At 33.1% G+C, this 21,213-nt stretch overlaps 1 protein-coding gene across 20 annotated transcripts in view; it reads left to right on the forward strand.

The window, feature by feature from the left end:
- The first annotated feature begins 269 nt into the window (after positions 1 to 269).
- Positions 270 to 21,213, forward strand: part of LOC106712101 (perilipin-4) — a 29,525-nt gene continuing 8,581 nt past the window's right edge. For 9 of the 20 annotated variants that reach the window (XM_045680754.1, XM_045680772.1, XM_045680768.1 and 6 more), the window contains exons 1-9: positions 271 to 522; positions 14,582 to 14,593; positions 17,628 to 17,807; positions 19,247 to 19,381; positions 19,675 to 19,740; positions 19,816 to 19,902; positions 20,091 to 20,189; positions 20,329 to 20,427; positions 20,500 to 20,598. In XM_045680754.1, coding sequence (XP_045536710.1) covers positions 504 to 522; positions 14,582 to 14,593; positions 17,628 to 17,807; positions 19,247 to 19,381; positions 19,675 to 19,740; positions 19,816 to 19,902; positions 20,091 to 20,189; positions 20,329 to 20,427; positions 20,500 to 20,598 — 796 coding nt within the window. In that variant the 5' untranslated portion in view covers positions 271 to 503. Of the gene's footprint in view, positions 523 to 14,581; positions 14,594 to 17,627; positions 17,808 to 19,246; positions 19,382 to 19,674; positions 19,741 to 19,815; positions 19,903 to 20,090; positions 20,190 to 20,328; positions 20,428 to 20,499; positions 20,599 to 21,213 lie in introns of all 20 variants that reach the window. The other 11 variants (XM_045680763.1, XM_045680770.1, XM_045680769.1 and 8 more) reach the window with 7 other exon arrangements.

The following is a 21,213-nucleotide window of genomic DNA, read 5'->3' on the forward strand; positions in this document are numbered from 1 at the left end:
GCAAAGTTACTCATGATTTTTTACGTTTCATAGTTTTTAAATCACACTATATGGTAAACTATGATAATTACAAATAACATCAATCTTGGAAAATAATAACATATTTTACTGAGCAACAGTAAAAGTTGAATACGAAGGTTAAAAATGGATACCATTTCCTTTGCAAGATCTAAACGTTTCTACGCTATGACGTCACGGATAAAAATACCAAAAATACGGTCGATTATTTGCTCATCGCCGCAGTCGGCTCTTATGTCATTCAAGTTATTCAGTGCTTGAGTACAGCGCAAGCGCAAAGTCGTCAAGTGCTGACTGTTTCTCGAACTTTATACTGTACTGTATTTCAGTTTAGTGCGTATTTTATTCGACGAAGGTTCAGCAAGTCTCTAAGGTCGCGTTATAGGGTGTATTGCGTATTTGCGCGTTGAATCTCTGAATCTACTTGGTGGAAATTAATTTATTTCAAAAAAGTTTGTTTTTGTGGTAAATTTAAAAACTGTAAAATGTTCAGCGGAATTGCAGGTGAGCTTATTTACTACCTCAATAATTTACTAAAACTTTATTGGCATGTTTAAATATTGATATGTACTTTGAATTTCTTACTTTATTGAATGTACTTTTCACATATTTATTGAAATATTAATATAAATCACGCTTGCAATTTGATAAATTAATGTAATTTGTAAAAACTGTATCTAATATGTTGAATATAACAGGTAAAAACGCGTAGAGTAGTATTTTGTGGTATTTATGATCATTTTTTCTCCTTGTAATGCTAGAGTGCATTTAACACCTAGTTATTTAAAAACATACGCATAAAAATTACGTAAATTATCAATATCAATATATCAATATCAATATACATAGTATAAAACAAAGTCGCTTTCGCTGTATGTCCGTATGTATGCTTAGATCTTTAAAACTACGCAACGGATTTTGACGCGGTTTTTTTTAATAGATAGAGTGATTCTTAAGGAAGGTTTGTATGTATAATAAATGCATAATATAGTAGAGAAACACTGATAAATTTAAAGGTTTCTAATGTGAACGCTGTGAACGTTGTGTATAAGGACATTCTGTAGTAGGTATATTTTGCATTGCACCCGTGCGAAGCCGGGGCGGGTCGCTAGTATAAAATATAACTATGTAATGTAAAGTGCATGAAAATGTAGTGAATATATACGTACTCTTGGATCATTCATCTCGATACTTGAGTGAGTCATCTATTTTCCTGCATATTTATTTATATCATTTACTTTGAGACATTACGTCATAGATATTATGTACCAAATACATACCTATAAATTGATTCACCAAGATAAACATACTCATGTTTTTTTTATTTTAATTGTTTGCGGTAGTCTTTTTCCGGTATATTCAAAGATATAACGGAAACGGAACTACTGAACGACCGTCATCATGCATAGTCAACTTTTATTGTACATTAAATATTTTTTAGTTTTTAAACCATCCTTTTGGTCGAGATATTTTCAAAAAAATCTTGCTTTTTACCATATTCTATACAGCTTCTTTACTTCTTATTACATTAGAGAGATTTAAGATGAAAAATAAATAGGGTTGGTTTTCAGAATCGTGGCGCTGTCATTGACAGTTGACAATCGCAAAAGTTCGATCGTTTTTCTCAATTTCTCTTTTTGTAATTTCTTTATTCCTCTTTCCTAAAATAAAGTCTATTAACGCCTATTTGTACTGTGATTTTTTTGTAGACAGAGACAAAGGGACATCAAATAAGCTAACGAAAATACTGCTACTCATTAACAACCGTAGTTGATTAGATGATTATAAAAATTTGGAGATAGTAAGGAGGTGGGACATGACCTCAGATAGTACACAAATACTTATTCTGTATGTGGTTTAGTCGCATTATGTAATCAGCATCAAGTATAGCATTGAGTTGACTTAATTTGATAAGAAAGGGTATCTTTCCTATTGAGTTTATTGACCGAACCGTACTTCGATCTTCACAAGAGAGTAGGTACTATCGTTCAGAGTACTACGTGTTTTAGCTTTATTCGAAGTTTTTTGTAGTCTTCGTCTTCTTGTATAGTACAGATTGTCAATGACTAAAAGAATTATAGACGGAATTAAGTGAGCAAAGCGGTTTATTTGATTTTAGTGACCAAGCAAAAATGGCACCATCATGTGCAACAAATGATGCTATTTTTGTGAGCAAATTGGCAAGATAAGATGAAAAAACTTGGAGACGAAACCGTACCTTCATGTGCTTTGACAAAAAATAACCGATACATTAATAGATTTATTAGTTTTGAGTTCTTACTTCTTACAATATTTGACCTCGAAGAAAACAAAGCGAGCAAACGGGATGTCTTTGTTTTCATCGACTTTATTTATATTTAACGGGAGTAAATACATTTTATCTTAATGACTCATAATAATGTAAATAAACAATACTTGTTATTAACCTTGATTTATTTTATACGTGACTTTAATCGTTTTCACAGATTAAAATAATTGAAATACCTACAGTTGCACACTGCATATGACAGTATGAGCGAGCTCACTAAGTTACAAAAAAATTAAACTTACCTTCTGTTACATTTAATAACCTTGTACCAAAGTGTCAGGACAAACAATGGATTTATATATATATATTAGTGTGGCCCAAAAAAATAAAATTTTTGTTTTTTTCGATTCTCGTGTGAAAATATGTGAGTTTACTATGTTTTAAGAACCTCCACCAAAGGACAGGTTAAAAAAAAATTCTTTTTTAAACTCACATATTTTCACACGAGAATCGAAAAAAACAAAAATTTTATTTTTTTGGGCCACACTAATATATATAGACACTTTTATTGTAATTATTGTGCAATATTTAAAAAGAAAGAGATTGAAAAATGAAAAATGTTTTTATACTCCGTCTTATTATAACATCTTCCACATTGTCCATCCATTTTCAAGCAATTTACAGAATATCTTCAATGAAATAGTAAACAAATATTTCATGTGAATCACGTATTTATTGATTCTATAACGAATTTGTCAGTGTGTTGTAATTTGTACAAAGTAACAACGCAATATGTAGATGGTCTCATTAATTTCGTCCAAGTCATTTGATTGTGTCAACTAAAATAAAGCAACGGAACGAGTCACGCTCCATTAACGTCTGATATTCTAGCCAAGTACGAATGTGTTAATGTATGATTATACGTTGACTATAGAGAAACGGACGAGGCAAAGAACCGACATTGTACAAAATAATTCAGCTGACTGAGGTTAAGTTGACTCTTGAAATGTCTTTATAAACGCGTTATATCAAAAATTTACACACTTAAAATGAGCACAGAAACAAGCTAGTTTAGGACTTATGGTTTTTATTTGCCAGAAGGAAATTCGCTTGATTAGTCCTGTCTCTTATAAGTCAAAGATTTTGGCCAAGTACAAATGTGTATGAATACTTAAATAAGTACCTACGTGCTTGTTTACCAAACGTGTTGAGATTTCTGACCGGTATCTGTTGTACAAATATTTAGCGTTGTTTGAATGAATTTAAAATCTATTTAAAATAACGAACATTCCAGCATGGTACGTAATAATAGGCGTTTCTATGTACATTCTAGGAAATTAATTTCCTACCCTCCGGTGAATTGTATTTTACACTAGAAAGCTTATATAGTATGTATTGTTTATCGAATGTATATGAGATGGTTACTTCATTTCATGTAAGGGCAAGTTCACACTGTCATAATGTTAATATAAAACGTAATATTTAATTTAAGAAAAAGTAAACTAGATTAACCTGTACTAACCCCTACATCTCTCCTGGAGAAAAACGAATTGAATACATATGCTAACTTGTCAAATGATCAAGCAAAGTGGTTGGTGAAATTTAGTTAGTAATAACTTTCCAGTAAATCGGGCAAAAATAAACGTACACTTTATAATATTTATTTCCCTTTATTTATTACATGTTTTATATTTGTCGTGATATTAAACCATCGGTCAGTCAGACTAATTTTATTTTTAATTATTTAAAATTTATGACACGATGAAGGTATAAAAAAGAATGTATATGAAATTTTATTAACAAAACGTGCATCGTATCTGGCTGTATTTATTCTTTAACTGTGATAAATTAATTTTCTTAAATATTACTGTAGTAAGCACAAGCAAGTGCAAGATATATCTTGCTATTTTTCTTTTCATAATACGTTCGGCTCAAGGTCATTGGTGAGCAGCGCAGTACTCTCCCCCCGCATCCCGCTACGCCCCGCTACACCAAAAATGTGTTTTGCGCAGTGCAGTGACTCGCGCATAGATAGACCCGCCGAAAGTTAAGACATCTGAAAACTATAATACTAATATGTATTTAAGTCCCGTATTCTGTACCTACCGCACAATTATTTGGTTCGCTGTATATGAAGTGGTACTCATGAAGACTAAGATTCGAAGACCACGTTACAAGTATCGAACAGATGGCCTTCCTGGTTATAAACTTAAATATGAGACAGCGATTAGTGACGTAATGGGCTAACTAATTTTGACCTCGAAATTTCTTCGTATGTTTGAATAAGATTACATAGTATCATAGCGTCTTGAAATTTTCTATGACAAAAATAATGTTCTTTAGGACAAAAAATCTTTTGTTCTTCTCCTGTGTGTTACGAGTATAAGTGACGACTGAATATATATCTAACTTTATTAAAAACTAAGAAATAAAAATAAATAAATATTTTAATTGTATGTACATTTTTGACATTGAACTGACAACACTGAGGAAATTTACCACAAAAAAGGTCTCCGAAGGCCTTTTTTCTCAGATCTTTATGTGCGCCGAATTAGGTACATATCAATCTATAGTTTATGTATCTACGTAGGTAATAATTATGATTCGTGAAATAAACCTTGTTAGCAAATACGATTATGTTGCTGTCTGTACCATTGTTACTGAACTTCCGGTACAGTCGCGCATACAAAAACAATAACACCTATGTATAAATGAAAGCCAATCACTTCATTTTGTGTTTTTCCATTTGTACAATGAAGTAAGCAAGACATTTGTTTAAATTAGCGAAAAAAATATAAAACAAGTGGGCAATAATAACAAGGAATGCTGAAGTTTATACGATACGACTACAATCGCATACATAAGTCGATTTCAAGGTTGGCCAAAGGGCATGTAAACAAGGCCGTGGATGCTGGATCGTAATTTGTTCCAAAGGAAAGTTACTCCTTAAGATTTAAATATTGTGACGAACGGTAGTCAACATTTTTAAGACGTAAATAATTAGTTGTAGTAACTAAAGAGTTAAGTGTTCTCACCATGGGTTTCCGAGACCGCTACAATACAATAAGGATCTTGTGACATTTTTTTGACGTTGACATCGGGGCACTATTGAGCTGTCGTAATTCAGTTTGATTTTACACTCAACGGATCATATTACTATTATTATATTATTATTCCACATATTTATTTCTTGTTTAATTTTATATATTTTTCTTAATAAAATCTTAAACAATATTAAAAAAAATATAAAAAATCTGGATACGTCGGCAGCGGAGCCTTGGGCCCAAGCTACCGGCGGTTAGGCCTCCAGAGACAGAAACCTCCTCACAATGCGTGCCGTGCTCAGGAGTACCGCCTTCTGTGCCTGGCCCTTCACCCACTTACCGAGCGAGAGCCTCTCTAGGTGGTGGTCGAGGCTCTTCGCGATTAATCCATTCACGGACAGCACTATCGGTACGATAATTGTTGACTCCATATGCCACATGGCTGTAATCTCGTGCGCGAGATCCAAATATTTTGACATCTTGTCTGTCTCTGCCTTCACGAGATTACAGTCATGGGGAATACTTACGTCAACAATTATCGTATGTCTCGCAGATCGATCTATTATCACGATATCAGGCTTATTGGCTACAATAGTCCTGTCTGTGATAATAGATCGATCCCAGTAGAGCGTGATATGACCATCATCGAGAACTGGCTCCGGTGTGTATTTGTAGTACGGCACCTCCGAAGCGATTAGACCATACTTAAGAGCAAGTTGTTGATGGATTATTCTGGCTACTAGGTTGTGTCTGTGCAAGTACTCGGAGTTAGCAAGGCGAGAACAACCGGAAGTGACATGTCTGAGGGACTCGCCAGGGCAGTGGCACAAACGACAGACATCTAGCGTGCCGTCCCTCATAATGTACTTCCGGTAGTTGTTCGTCTTGATAACTTCGTCCATATTATTATTATTATTTATTTATTTATTTACAATATAATGATAACCTAAAATAGAACTATGTCCCACAAAATGATATAAAATAATTTGACTGTGAGATCAAAAATTTAATTTAAATTTAAATTAATATAAAATAAAATTAGATAAGTATGATAATTAAAATTAAAATAAATTTAAAGAAAGTATAATGAAATCAGTAATGAGAAAAGAAGTTATGGCAACGAATGTAATAAATACTATTTGAGCTTTTTTTTAAAATTTCCCTTTGATACTTTCATCCGTAATGACTGCAGGTAAACTATTAAATATATACGGTACACGTTTTTTTAGAGATATCCTTGTCGGACTTTAGTTGAATGTATTTATCTAATTAATATTTATGTATTAATCTAGTACTGGCCGGAAATCACTGATTATTTTAGACAAGGTAAAATAATCAGATATTTCCGGCTAGTACTTTCACGTGTGATACATATTCCTAGGTCCAGCTCATTTGCGCAGCGTAAATTTTATTTTAGGCGACTATGCATGCTATATGCGTTTTATTTGACGCCAGTGAAACTAACAAATGCTAGTCACACTTTGCTGTGGGTGTTGGTAATTATAGATGTTTATAGACGAAACCCTGGGAAATAGTTCCTGTGTTGATTTTGCTTCTAGGATTTACGGTAACGTTTAGAAGACGTATGACTGTTTTGTTGTCGAATATGGAGACGTGCACGTTGATGAATTTCAAATATTCTAAGTTCTATCACATGTTTGTTGATCAGGGCTATGCACTTGACTTGTAATCTGCAGTTCCTGGGTTCGAATCCCGTCACACATTTATTCGAGGAAAACATCGTGATGCAACCTGCACATATCTGCAAAGAAATTCAAAGATATGTGTGAAGTCAACCATTGGGCCATCGTGGTTGACTATAGCCTAGTCACCCCTGACTTAGGGTAGGCTTCGAGCCATTCGGTGGGGAAGTATAGTGGCCTGATGATGATGATACATGTTTAAGAACGTTAATAACAATATTGTTGTAATACATTTGTTACGACAGTGGAGGCTCACCAGTAACAGTATTATAGTTAGCAGCAGACAATTTTGCAAATTAATCACCTTAATTCCGAAATTATGTGAACCTAATACAATCAGATGTTGAAGTATGTACACGTTTTTGTTCCACAAGTTTTATTTCTTAATTGTAACAAAAGGCAACAAAACCACCGGTTACCGAATTGTATAACAGTTTGTTGACTCCTTATAATGATATTGTTGAAAACTATCAACAATATTCTAATCTAATCTGTGGTTTGACTGTTTGATTTCCGTGGAATTGGATACAGTCAACAAGAAAACGCCGGTGCTGCGTAGGCGTGTGCCTGTCCAGTCGAGGCACACGCCGGGTACGTCAGCCGAGTGCGGCTGTACTGAACCCCTCGAGGTCAGCCCAGTAACACTTAGCACTGAGATGAATATATGGTTAGCTACATTGTAGTCCATGATACAGAAATATTATTAATAATTATTATTTGAATATGGTTATTGGAAATAACGATGAAAGCTTAAACTTGGTTGCCTTACACACGATTGAGTAGGGAAACATTTAAATGTTGAATAGATGCAAACGTTTTGCTTTTAGATAAACTAAACTTAGGTTTTTAGTGAATGAACAATTCCAGTGTATTATTTTCCAAAAGTGTAAACTAACAGATTATTGGCTTTGACCTTGCTAATGCTACTCGAATTAAAAAAAATACATTAATTCTTATCCCCTCGATTGGTATACAAGCTGACACCACTGAATAATTTACTCTTAGGGGGCGTCCATAAATTACGTGAGGTGTTTAAGGGGGGGAGGGGGTCGAGTCAAATCTCATCTAATCTTACGTTGGAGGGAGGGGGGGGTCTCGGCAAATATCACGCAATTTTTTTTCTGATTGAAACAAAAAAAAAAATTATACTATTTTGGTCCATTTAATCCAGATTGTACATGCATAAGATTTAATCTTAAGCGTAATCGTAATACGATAAAGATCATTCACTAATTCGTTCAATAGAAAATAATTTATAAATTAATAAATCTCACGTGAGATTGGGAGGTGGGGGAGGGGGTTGAATAAAATCTCACGACATCTCACCAGGGGGGGAGGGAGGGGCAGAAAATTAAAAAAAACACCTCACGTAATTTATGGACGCCCCCTTATTCTGGCAATACCATAGACTATAGAAGCGACAAATACTGTTAACCCTGTACCGTGAATCGCTGGCTTGCGGCGTACAGTTGTACAACGTGATTGAATTAAAACTTATGATTCATTCGCACGCAGCTCGGTAATTGTGCTAAGAATGTGTTATGCCAATGGATCTCATTTTAGACACGCCATTGTACTATACGTGAGGTAACGTCTAAATGTCAAATGTGTACAGATATACTTGAGACTAACTCTGTATACAACATATCGTCATCCTTGACATTATCTTTGGCAAAACAGAGATAACAATATGTTTTATACAGAATTTTTGGTCTGAGAAATTTTTGGCAAGACCGTTGATAGCATAAATAACAAGTTCGAAGCATAAGTAATAAGCATTCTTAATAACGAAGGGATTAGTAAATTATTTATACCAGTGTGTTAATTTAAACGAACGGATTAAGTTACTAATAATAATATGGAAATTTTAACAGTGATGTAAAATGTTGATGAAATTATTGTTAGGACCACATTTAATGGCTTGTACAAAAAATAATCACTCGTATATAAAATTCGAAACTTGTTAGTTTCTTTATTCTGATTTAATGTAATTTAAATATCTATATTTATTACGTTTTTAAATCTATTAATTTAAAAATTGTTTTGATAAACGTGGTATTATTCCTATCTTTTTTTTTAACATCAATAATAATAAAAACACCGTAATAACTAGTACGGTGAGAAAATAAATATTGTAAGAATTAAAAAGAAGGTTATTATGAAGGTAGTGCCAATTTTTTTTGCTCGTAAGCCAATTACAAAAGGATAAATAAATTCGATTGATATATCATGTTTTTTTTTTGTTTAATGCAAGTTATTTGAAACTGGATGAATGTTAAAAATAATTAAATACTCAAAGGTTAAAACAAAATGAAAACAGCGTGCTGAAATGACGTCATCAAGGTCGCCCGGTGTTAGACATGCCTCCGTGGTAACCTGTCTCCTGTGTCTCATTTCAACACATTAGTATTTATGAAGTGCGAGAGAGACAAGCTCAGTCATATGCTCGTCTCATTTTTTAATAAAATAAAAGAATTCCTTCTATGCATTTTTGGAGCGTTAATTTCAGGTCCACATATTGGTTTAAAACAAAAACTTTTGAAGCGAAATGCTTATCCCCCCTAAATAGTACATTACATAGAACTTTAAAATATTTAGAATATAGGTACTGTTCGTCATCCTTTACAATATATTAGGAAGTGCGCAGTTTGTTTTACCTTCAAAATATAACCAAAATGACGTCATTTCTACGCAAGATAAAATGATATAATGAGTCCGTCTATTAAGATAAAATTCTTAGAAGCCATTTATATTCAATTTATTTAATGACCTCAATGATGAAAACTTACATGTTTGTAAAAGGACCTCAATATTTTTTATACAAAAAGTCTGCAATCTAGTCTTATACGCTTAATTGTTGATAAAATAACGAGCAAGTTAATTTAAAAATTGAATTTTATCCATAGGTGTATGACAGTAGAGTTTACCTTTATCTCACACTAACCTATGACACGAACGTGTTGTCCAGTGATTGTGTCTAGCACGCACTATGTGCATGATCCGATGTGTCAACAACTGCGACTTTATAAGTTAATAATAAAACTGCTACCACTGTATGTTTATTGTATCAAGACTGCGTAGTTACACTTTATCTGTTGGTAATTACTCTTTGAGACCCTTCGAGATAAATAAAATAAGACAACAATAATTTATCATTATACATGAAGCGAATTTTTTTTATAAATGTTTTTTAATATCTGCGGCTCTTACTTCGTGCGAGTAGCTGCGCAGAATGCAATTTTGGTGTAGCGGGGCGAAGCGGGGTGCGGAGGAGGGTATTGCGCAGTGCGCCGATGACCTTGGGCCGACACCACTTTTTAAGGAAATTGCGGATGAACGTAAGAAGGGATGTACGTGGAATTTGACAAGGTTAAAATTAATGCGGAGTAAAAGCGCGTAAACCTATTTTTAATGGAAAATTAAAAAAAAATTAGAACAATGGTTAGATATATTTGTTAATAAGAATATTACGATGAAGTATAACTTATGTTTTGGTAAAAAGATGGTTAAAAAGAGAAAGAGTTATTATTACCAGGAATCTTGTGCCGTAGGATATGAATCAATGTTTCCAGAACCTCACTTCACTAAATAACAAGTTATACCCACGTAATTACTAAATTGCGTTTGGAAACAAGCACTTGTAAGATAAAGATTGACTTGGAGTATATGTGGGCCTATGATATGTTTCCTTTTTAACGTATATGTATTTTTAAATGTAACTAGTAAAACGAGCTTTGTTACATTAAAATACAGTAACGGTTATTTTCCTCGACTCCATTTTGTTCGCTTTTAATCGAATATTAATATGTCAGACGTGGTTTTTTTCTTAAATATGTTTTTAGATTGTTTTGTGTTTTTTCAAAGAAATTACTGTATTTTCGTTACAACGGGATTGTAAATTTTCAAATCTGTGAAAATCATGTATATCTATATGTATAAAAGAAAGTCGTGTTAGTTACACCATTTATAACTCAAGAACGGCTGAATCGATTTGACTGAAAATTGGTGGGCAGGTAGCTTAGAACCAGGAAACGGACATAGGATAATTTTTAACCCGTTTTCTACTTTTTATTCCACGCGGACGGAGTCGCGGGTAGAAGCTAGTAGCAAATAGATTAGAATACCAACCTTATTTGGAATAAAAGACGTAAAATCACTTTCTTGTTCATAATAAAGTAATAAAGCACTGAACTCACGTACCTATACAGCAAAGTTTATACGTTTCTTTTAGTTTAATGGTATTGCGTCAGTCATAAAAAATTATTTAAAAATAGAGTAGCATAGCGTGTGAGGTCACGATCGGTCTCCACAGACGGCATAGCCGGCCTCGAAGCCCGATCGATACCGGGATCTAGATTCTAGACTTTCAGCCAACGCCCATACGACTTAGTAACAGATATAATTATAACCGTAACAATTATAATATAATTTTTTGAATTTACTTTAAATCTATTAATTGCCTTAAAGTAAGAGAAATATAGGTTATTAGTTTACTCGAACTTAAAATCGTTAGGTCAGTAGTGTTGCCCTGTAAATATATATTTTTTAAATATATCTTTGGCAACATTGTGCCAGCAAATGTGCGATATTTTTAAGTCGCATAAATAACTACACTGGCTGTTGTGGAGATTTGCCAACGAATTTTAAACGGCTATTCGATATTCAATTTAATTGTAAATATGGTTGGAAAATATAATTGGTGACTGTATTAAAAATTTCTGAATTATTTCCTTACTACAGGGATAATTTTTATCTCAGTAGTAATATTAATAAACTGGTTAACAAATGTCATGGTCAATTACGTAAGTACGCATTTGCCACTCATAAAATTGAAGGAAAATATAGGTCATTTTTATTTAAGAATATCTTAGTAATTTCATAATATTTTACTATTTTTTTATAAATTAACGAAATGGAACGTAAAAATAAATTATCACATGCTACATATATTCGAGCTTTTATAGTTTCAAGCTATCGTGGTAGGTGTTCATGAAAAAATTAAAAATATTCCTTGTCTTTTATCTTATGATTCCAAGAATTTCCACTCCGTTGTAATAAGAAACATAAAATTTTGTAACTAGCCAATCAATACATAGTATAAAACAAAGTCGCTTTCGCTGTATGTCCGTATGTATGCTTAGATCTTTAAAACTACGCAACGGATTTTGACGCGGTTTTTTTTAATAGATAGAGTGATTCTTAAGGAAGGTTTGTATGTATAATATAGAAGAGAAACACTGATAAATTTAAAGTTTTCTAATGTGATGTCGTAAATAAGCACGTTTTTTTGCGCTTATATTGCAAACGCTGGCTGAACCCTACGAGATAGACCAAAATAATGTACTACAGTATTGTTCACCTTAAAAAGTTCAACAAAAAAGTCCGCGATGGTATATGTCTATCTCTTAGGGATAACCCAGCATAACCATTTTTATTCTTTTACGAAGTGATTTTAAACAATACAGCATTAATCCTTATCCATTTAACAGAGCTGGGCATTAACTCGTTAATCCGTTAATCGTTAATTAACGAAGTTAACATTTTGCTTAACGGATTAACTTTTAAGTTAACTTCAAAAAGTGTTAACGCTTTTGTTAACTTCCGTTAAATTCAACTTCCGTTAATAAAAGTCCGTTAATCGTTAAATTAGAAACTTGGAGACGTGCTGTCATTTTATTTAAATTATGCGCCACGCCACGCTCGTAAGTTCAGCTATGTTGGGCGACTGTCGGCGGCTCGAATTGGTGAACGAACGAATTGATAATTGATATATTTGAAGTTCGCGTGCAAGTGTGATGCATCAGAGCGTCCGGGAAAGACGTGACCAACAGAAAAAGAAGGTTCGAAATAGTATATTTCATTACGAGTATATAAAAGCAAGAGTATGTAATAGCCCACATTCCGAACGCTCTTTGTCCCTGCAATACGCCATTTTTTGAGCAACTGTATTAAAACACTTTTGTACTCGTGCTTTTTCTTTAGCTTTTCCAAACTCGTGAATTCTCTTTCCCAACTGTCAAAATAATGTCTATTAAAAAGAAAAAAACAACCGCGAAGTTTTTACAAAAAAAAAAACATTGAAGTTATTATGATTCATGCAAATATTTCTAAAAAGAAGCTCCTAATTTGTTACAATATCAGATTTAATGATTTGATTCAATGAATAAGGTTAGGTTTAATTTTATTTAATCTCATTAAATTTAATTTTCATTTCATATTAATAAAAATAATCTACTGAAGACTTAGCCGTTTGGGTATAGTTCCCTTTGCCTTCCCAGAATGGGTGAAGAAAACAAAAAATAAACTCTGTTTGTATTCTTTTACGGTTGGCGCTATTTTTCAAACATTTTAGTTAGTTGAGTTTATTGTGTTTTTATTATTCTATTAAATTGTTTCATTTTTCGCAACTATATCAAAAAGAGTTGTTTAGTACACGTGCGGAACTGTCATTACAACTTGTTCCAACTGTCAACCCTCACCTTCGGCTGCGCCTTGGCTCGGGTAGAAATTTGTCGGAACTCTTTGCAATGACAGGCTTTCCGCATTCGTAATGAAATATACTATAATGCATTCATACTTGTCTCTAATACTAATGTGTTATAGAATGTATAGTCAAATTACTATTTTAAACATGTGTCGCCACAATAAGTGTGAAATTAGTATGTACAATTTTGGTATGGTTAACTGTTAACGATTAACTTTAACTTGCGTTAAATTTTCGAAAATTTAACGCTTTAACGATTAACGAAGTTAATTTTTTAATTAACGAATTAACGATTAACGAAGTTAACTTTTCGATTAACTGTGCCCACCTGTGCCATTTAAGTACCTTAAATAAATTGTGCATTTATTCTGTAGTAGGTATATTTTGCATTGCACCCGTGCGAAGCCGGGGCGGGTCGCTAGTAATAAATAATTGATAAAATATATAGGTAAAACACATACAAGCAAATGACCGACAATCACTTCCGAATGGTTTAGTCCAGTGCTCTCGTAGTTATTTAGGTCGACAATCACTCAAGGCGTTGCGAAACGATCCCGACAGACCAATGATCCCTAACATCACTCAACACTACCAATATATTCTGTATGTCGCGGATAAATTGTGAAATCTATCATAAAAAGAAATCTCCCAGGTATGTGAATAATAAACCGTTTTAAATACATATACATATCTCGTTTACAAGATAAAGTGTATATATTTTTTATTCATTCTTCAATATTTAACATATACTAGTTGTGTTGTAATATATTTGCACGAATAGCTAGTGTATCATTAAAATTACGAATCACTTTAGTTTACCACAATTAGTGTTCATAATTAGCATTTCATAGTTTCGATTAATATTACTAGATTTTTATTCTAGATTTATCTATGACAGGGGTCTTCGAACAATGTTAAATTTAAACACTTTAATATAAAATAAAGTGTTACATTTTCTTGACATGGGCCTTCATGAGTTATGCTACCAATAGTTGGAGACCCCTGACGTAAAGCATGGAATAGATATTTTATATCATCAAATCAATATTAATATAAATGTTTGTATTTCCATGCTGTCCGATAGACAAGAACCTCGGTGAGTTCATCTGTTTTTAATTTGTCAGATATTAAATTGTTTTGTAATAGCACAAAAATTTGGAAAATTGGCATAATTTTATTTTTTAACCACTAATGTCTACATTTACTTCAAGAACTAAAATTTGATTACATGTGGATCTAATTAAAGAACGAAAAATACATAATATACATTATATACTAGAATATAGATGTCAAGAATATATTAATGTCTTAGAAAATGCATTCTGATATTAGTAAATTTGTTAATCTGAAGAATATTCAACAAAATATTCAACACCTAAAGAATTAAAATCAATATAACATTAAAGATGTTTAGAACTATTGTGTAGTGTGTACGCAGCCTTATGAAATGATACCTTCTTTCACTATAGTGTCAAACCCCTAGAGAAGAAATAATCGCAAGACGAGAGGCGACACTCGCAATTTATGGAACATAACGGAACACACCCACAATGAAATTATAACAATGCGGTGTGGGCATGTCTCTATAAGGCCGGTTATTGCCCTGCCTTATGTAATAGAGGTTATAATGTTATATGCGCTAGATTACTAATGTATTAATACAACTATAATGTATACTTTATGTCTAGACATTGCTCATTGACACTGTAAATGTATTTTCGAGAATATGTGAACAATGGAATAATTTGTCTTCATCAAGGCTAGATAAACAACGTATCGACAAAAATATTCAAAGAAAAGGAAAGAGTTTAGCTATTGTTTTTAAGTTATTATGATTTCCGATCCACAACTTTTATAATCCGATCCATAACTTATTGGTTGTTCTGAGAAACAATCGACATAAAAGACGTCAAAAGCGTATGGACATTCTATACTACATATCGAAGCACCTTGACCGGGCCGCGGTAAAAGAAAATCAATAAAGCTCGCTGCGGATATAGTTACGTAAACAGCAGACTACTGTCGCCTGCGAATTGAAGTGATGATGTAACCCTGAGTTTCCATTGCACAAAAACATATGTTAAAACATATCATTTTCTATAAAAATTGACAGAGACAGAGATAATAATGTTTTTGTGCACGTTTTTCAGTTTATTATATTCATTAAAGTAAACCAACGAGCGGTTCAAACAACGGGACCCGACACTCGGGTAATGAACGATAGTCTAGCTCTAACCGCACGAAATCTCACAAGATTTATTACAATAATATTATATATGCATAAATGAATTGCATTAAACACTGACTGAAATATTAAAACACTGTAACTTAATTAAAGATTTGCTATCTTTGATTTCACAGGCGTTTTTTTCGCCGACTTAATCTATGACAAACTTTGTAGAAATAACCAAAAGTTGAATTAAAACTTTTGCTAAAAGGTGTATGTCAGTATTTGTATATTAAAAACACATCTCCACAATTCTTCGTTTTAAAAAATTCTTTCCGCTATTCTGTTAAACTTCAGTTGCATTTCATTCAATTTGAATGGTTGAAAATTCCTACTGAATTCTTCCTTATACTTGCAAACTAATAGTTGAAGCCTTGCACGTTTCAGCGGGGCGCTGTCTCGCCATCAGATTACTTGCGTTCATCCAGTGACCACAATATTCTCTGACCTTATTAACGTTTACAGTTGCAGCCGCCGCGGCGCCGACGTGTACGTAAAGTGATCGTTAAATGTTATCGCTCTTACTTCGCGTTTACATATTTATGATTGAGACATTCACTTCTATAATTCAATTTAGATAATGTAAAAGTTTAGATAAAACAGAAGTAAATTATAACTTTTATAGACAATCTGTATTACTCCAAACAAAATACTGTTAGACACTGTTTGGTTAAACACGTGTTTTAACTCTTTGGTTATATGTTTCACCAGAAAAATATTCAAGGTATTGGCTGCTTGATTATTATTTACTAAATAAATTATTCCAACTCCCATTTTTTTGTAATATCTCTGATGAATGCCTGCAATGCGGCAAGGAATTATTTTGAATTTATCTCTACACAAGCATTCAATAAAACATGGGAATATATGTGTATTTTGTTCTTTTTTAGTTATACATTCAGTATACCGGCTAGACAACCACCTGGTGTCGGTACTAAAGGTCAACGAGTACTTGTCCTATCCTTATACAGACTGTTACTCATTTTGCGAGACGTGCTTCTTATGGAATAACATTGAATTCTTGCTCGAAAAGGAATTATCGGTCATTTATATTTCGCGTATTTTTCATTAATTTTTAATAATTAAAATATAATTATTTCATCAGTAAGAACTACGAGTAAATGTGTGGTAGGTACTTTAATTGATAACTTCGCACTAACAGCTGAGTAAGAGCGTCCGTTATTTTAGGAGGATTAGTGTGAATTGAGTGGGAGAAATCTACACGAAGGTTAGGTTTAAGTTTAGGTTTAAAGAATTTATTCTCAAAAAGACAAACAAAAAGTCACTTAAAAGAAGGACTAATTGTATTCAAAAATAAGTGTGGTAGAAGCCTATTAATTAGAAAAACTTTTAGTTAGAAAACAGGCAGTAGAACGGAGGACGTTCTACTGCGTGCCTGTGTACACTTTATACACAACTTGAATATACCATGTAATAACTAATACTAAAGTTACCTGTACAGTCAGGCACGTTCGCGGTATTTCACTTGTAGAAAAATTGCCTTGTTCCTTGCAACGAGGCAAACTCGTCCCTTACAAATAACCATTATTGCGTTCTATTGGGTATTGTTTCCACGTCAGCGCCTCAATGCGTACGAAATGTTCAAACGACTGTCACTTTTAATGTACTCCGATAGTACCTTACGAACTGTTTACAATGTAATCCGCATTCAATACGTATACTCCAGTAATGACAACAAACTAACAAACACACTAATGGTCTGTATTATCTATGCAGATGCGACACAAATGACATATTCTTTATGTCACTTGAATACAAAGAAACGCTGTAACATTAAGAAACAGTTAGGGTTGACCATGTCACAATAACGATGTATAAAACAGGAAGTTGCATAACTCAACTTAGGGCTGTGCCAAATGTTAATACTATTTTAAAATTACAGGCGCTTTCCGAAGCATCGGTGAGAAAACGGCTTCTCTGTTCGAGCGTAAGAAGAAGGATGCAGAGCAGATCGCAGCTGAAAAGGCGCAAGAGGCCGCCCACGTGGTCGAGGAACAAGTCAAGAAGGCAGGAGAAATGATTGGCGGGGCGCAACAGAATGCCAGCCAAGCGGCAGACGCAGGTCTGTTATACAAGTTTGATTTTAAATTTGTGTAAATAATAAGTTATGAATTGCATTAAGTATTCGTAACTTTCGTCTCGTTCGAGTACACTATACTTTTAGGATCTTAGTGACAAAATTATGTTGTAAGTATCAAATAAGTGCAATCGTAATCGTTATTGTTTGTTTTTAAAACGTATTACATTTATTTTGCTTTATTAATAGACGAAAGGTAACAAACTAATTTCTTATATTTTTTTATTGTTTTCCGTTTGGCCGATTGGCCTACCGATAAATCGGATTAAAAGGATTTATTTTCTCATTGGTCCGATTGTCTCTACGGATTCAATCGATCTATCGGCCCAGAGGGAAACTCGCCCAAAAACTATACTTTCACAAAATGTCGTCTTTAAGTAAAATAGTATTATAAAATTTATGATTAAACAATTAATCTCTTAGTTGTTAATAATTAATTCTTAATAATTCTGAACAGGATTAAGATGCACGCAACGGTCAGGGTAAATAAACTAGTTTATCGCACAAGGTCATTTTATCAATTCGATTATTTATCATTTTCGTAATTTAGTAGAACTCTGTTACCAACAGTGAGACAGTCGTGTTCAATATAAAAAATTAAATATCGTTTATAACCGTCATGTCTTTCTTCAGTAATTTATTAAACTTAGGTAAGGTTATGTTTGTTTTTTTAATAATCACTGGTTTAAATTGACAGTAAAAAAGAGTCGGAACAAAAACCGATACATCACATTTGACATTTTTTTTCTAATGGTACCAGTTGGTTGTGAACCATGAACTTGGCCATTTTTATACAGTTTAAAAAAAAACAATGTAATTTATCGGTTTTTGTATTACAATACTAGAAATTCATCGACTGAATAAAATTTTACGTGGTTTTCAGCTTGTATGTTGAAGCAAAATTAATTTACTGTAGATATATTTTATTTAAGGCTCAAAAAGTGGTTTTACACTTTAATTAAAATTAAAATTTAGTTGAAGGATAGCTGAGACAACTCATTATATTATTGTTTAATCTGTCATAAAAATCTGTTTTTTAAAATGTACATATTTGTAGGTCACGTTTAGATATTTTTACATGATGCTGAAATGTTGGTAGGTAAGATGTTGTTTAGAAGAAAACATTTATTAAAAATTATTATCTTGAAATCTGCCGTTTTGTTGGTGTCAGTACGGCACTGGTTTGGTCCATCACTGGCGCTTTTTAAATTCCAAATCTAAATTGGTACGCTGAATGGTATTTACTACGGTCTTTTGTAACAAATAATGATCCATGATCCATTATAATCAAATTTAATCCTTAGGCAGAGTGAGTTATTTCCTAACAAGATATAAGAACTGATTAAAAGATCAACTACAGATGTGCTGAGTGATTTTATCCTATTCTGAAACGTAGAACTAAAGACTTATTATTATCTCAACAGCCTCTAACACCAAGAATGCAGCCATCGATGCTCTGGATAAAGAGTTGTCGAAGGTGTCCCTCGCAGCTGGTGTAGCTGTGGACGCCGCCAACAAGGCAGCGGCTGATGGAAAGAAAGCCATCGAGACAACTAAAGGTAATGACTACGTAAATAACTAATTTGCTTTTTAATCATGTAGGAAATCACTGCCAATATCTTGATTATCAACTTTCAAAAACTGGAGAAGGGTAAAAGGAAGTATATGTAGATTGAAAAACAACGCACAAATTGTGTTTTATTCTGATAATTTAAAATAAACCTTTACTGTTCGAATTTTCTTTTTGTGTTTTTTATATTTGCTGCATTGTTTTTATATTTTTTCGCATCTATTTTTATTGTAAGATTTTTTTTTTGTTTTTGCTTTATTATTATTTTTTTGCAATTTCTAGACACACTCGCAACAACAGTCGACAACACAAAGAAAGCCGCAGAATCCGCTTACAGCACAACTAAAGGTGAGTGCTTATTTGTACTTCAATTATACTTTTATCTTTCTTCTTTTAGTTTATTATCTTTTCAATTTTCTATAGATACTGTAAGTAGCACGGTTGAAGGTACTAAGACTTTAGCACAATCTGCAATTGATACCAGTAAAAGTTATGTTGGAAGTGCAAAAGGTAAGAAAGACATTTACGAATTTTGCATGTTCCTAAAAAGTAATACTATCTCTTTTATACATTTTAATTATTACTTTAATTCTGGTATTTGGTTTATTATTCCTTATTCTACTAATACCATTTTTCTTTCTTTAAACTATTGTATACTGCAACAAAGGCGATTGTTGTATTTATGTATATTTTTGTAGATACCGTAGCGAATGTTGCACAAAGCACTGTAGATACAGCACAAAAATCCGCTTATTCAGCGTTTGAAACTGGAAAATCATATGCCACTACTGCAAAAGGTATATTAAATACTTTTATTAAATCTGACATTTGACTTTGCCCGTCTGGAACAGAGTGCTCTTCTACCTAATTTGCCAATTCAAGCGCCTGGTACAATACTATCGGTTAAATGTTATTGATAATCTTGTCTGGTCGTAGATTCTGTAGCAAACACTGTCGGTAGTACAGTAGATACGACACAAAAAGCTGCACAATCGGTTCTAGAGACAGGAAAAACGTATGCAACAAGTGCAAAAGGTATATAAAATAGCAGATATATTTGTAAACAAAAATGAATTCTATTGTAATAGCAATAAAATTGTATTTTAGATACCGTAGCAAATACAGTGTCTAGTGCCGCGGATACGACACAGAAAACGGCAATGTCCGCATTCGAAACTGGTAAATTGTATGCGACAAGTGCAAAAGGTAAAATTAGGATTAATTTTCTGTTTAATTATACATAGAAAATCTCGAAATAGGAAGGTTCTCCTCTCCATTTAGTCCTTACGAGGGGAGGTCCAAAAGTTCGCGGAATGAAAGGGTTGTCAATGAAATATAACAATAAATTTATTTTTCCTTTTCAATATAATCACCCTTAAGTCTAATACATTTATTCGATCTATGAATTAATTTTTCTAAACCATCGAAAAAATATTTTTTGTCTTTGGCCTCAAAATGGGCCGAAATTGCCTCCTTCACTTCATTATCGTCGGAAAATTTCCTTCCCCTTAGCTCTTTTTTTAAATTTGGAAATAAATAAAAATCGCTAGGAGCCAGGTCTGGACTGTAGGGTGGGTGAACAAGTGGTTCGAACCCATGTGTGTGCAGAGCAGCCATGGCAACTCGGCTCTTGTGAACCGGCGCGTTGTCTTGCAAAAGCAACACACCCTTGGCCAATTTTCCTCGACGTTTTTCTTTAATTGACTCCTTTAACTTTTCTAATATGAGTGCGTAGTATTCTCCGGTTATAGTGGTACCTTTTTCTTTATAATCAATGAGTAATATTCCCTTACAATCCCAAAAAACAGTGGCCATCAACTT

Source organism: Papilio machaon, chromosome 13, assembly GCF_912999745.1.
Source record: "Papilio machaon chromosome 13, ilPapMach1.1, whole genome shotgun sequence".
NCBI lineage: Eukaryota > Metazoa > Arthropoda > Insecta > Lepidoptera > Papilionidae > Papilio > Papilio machaon.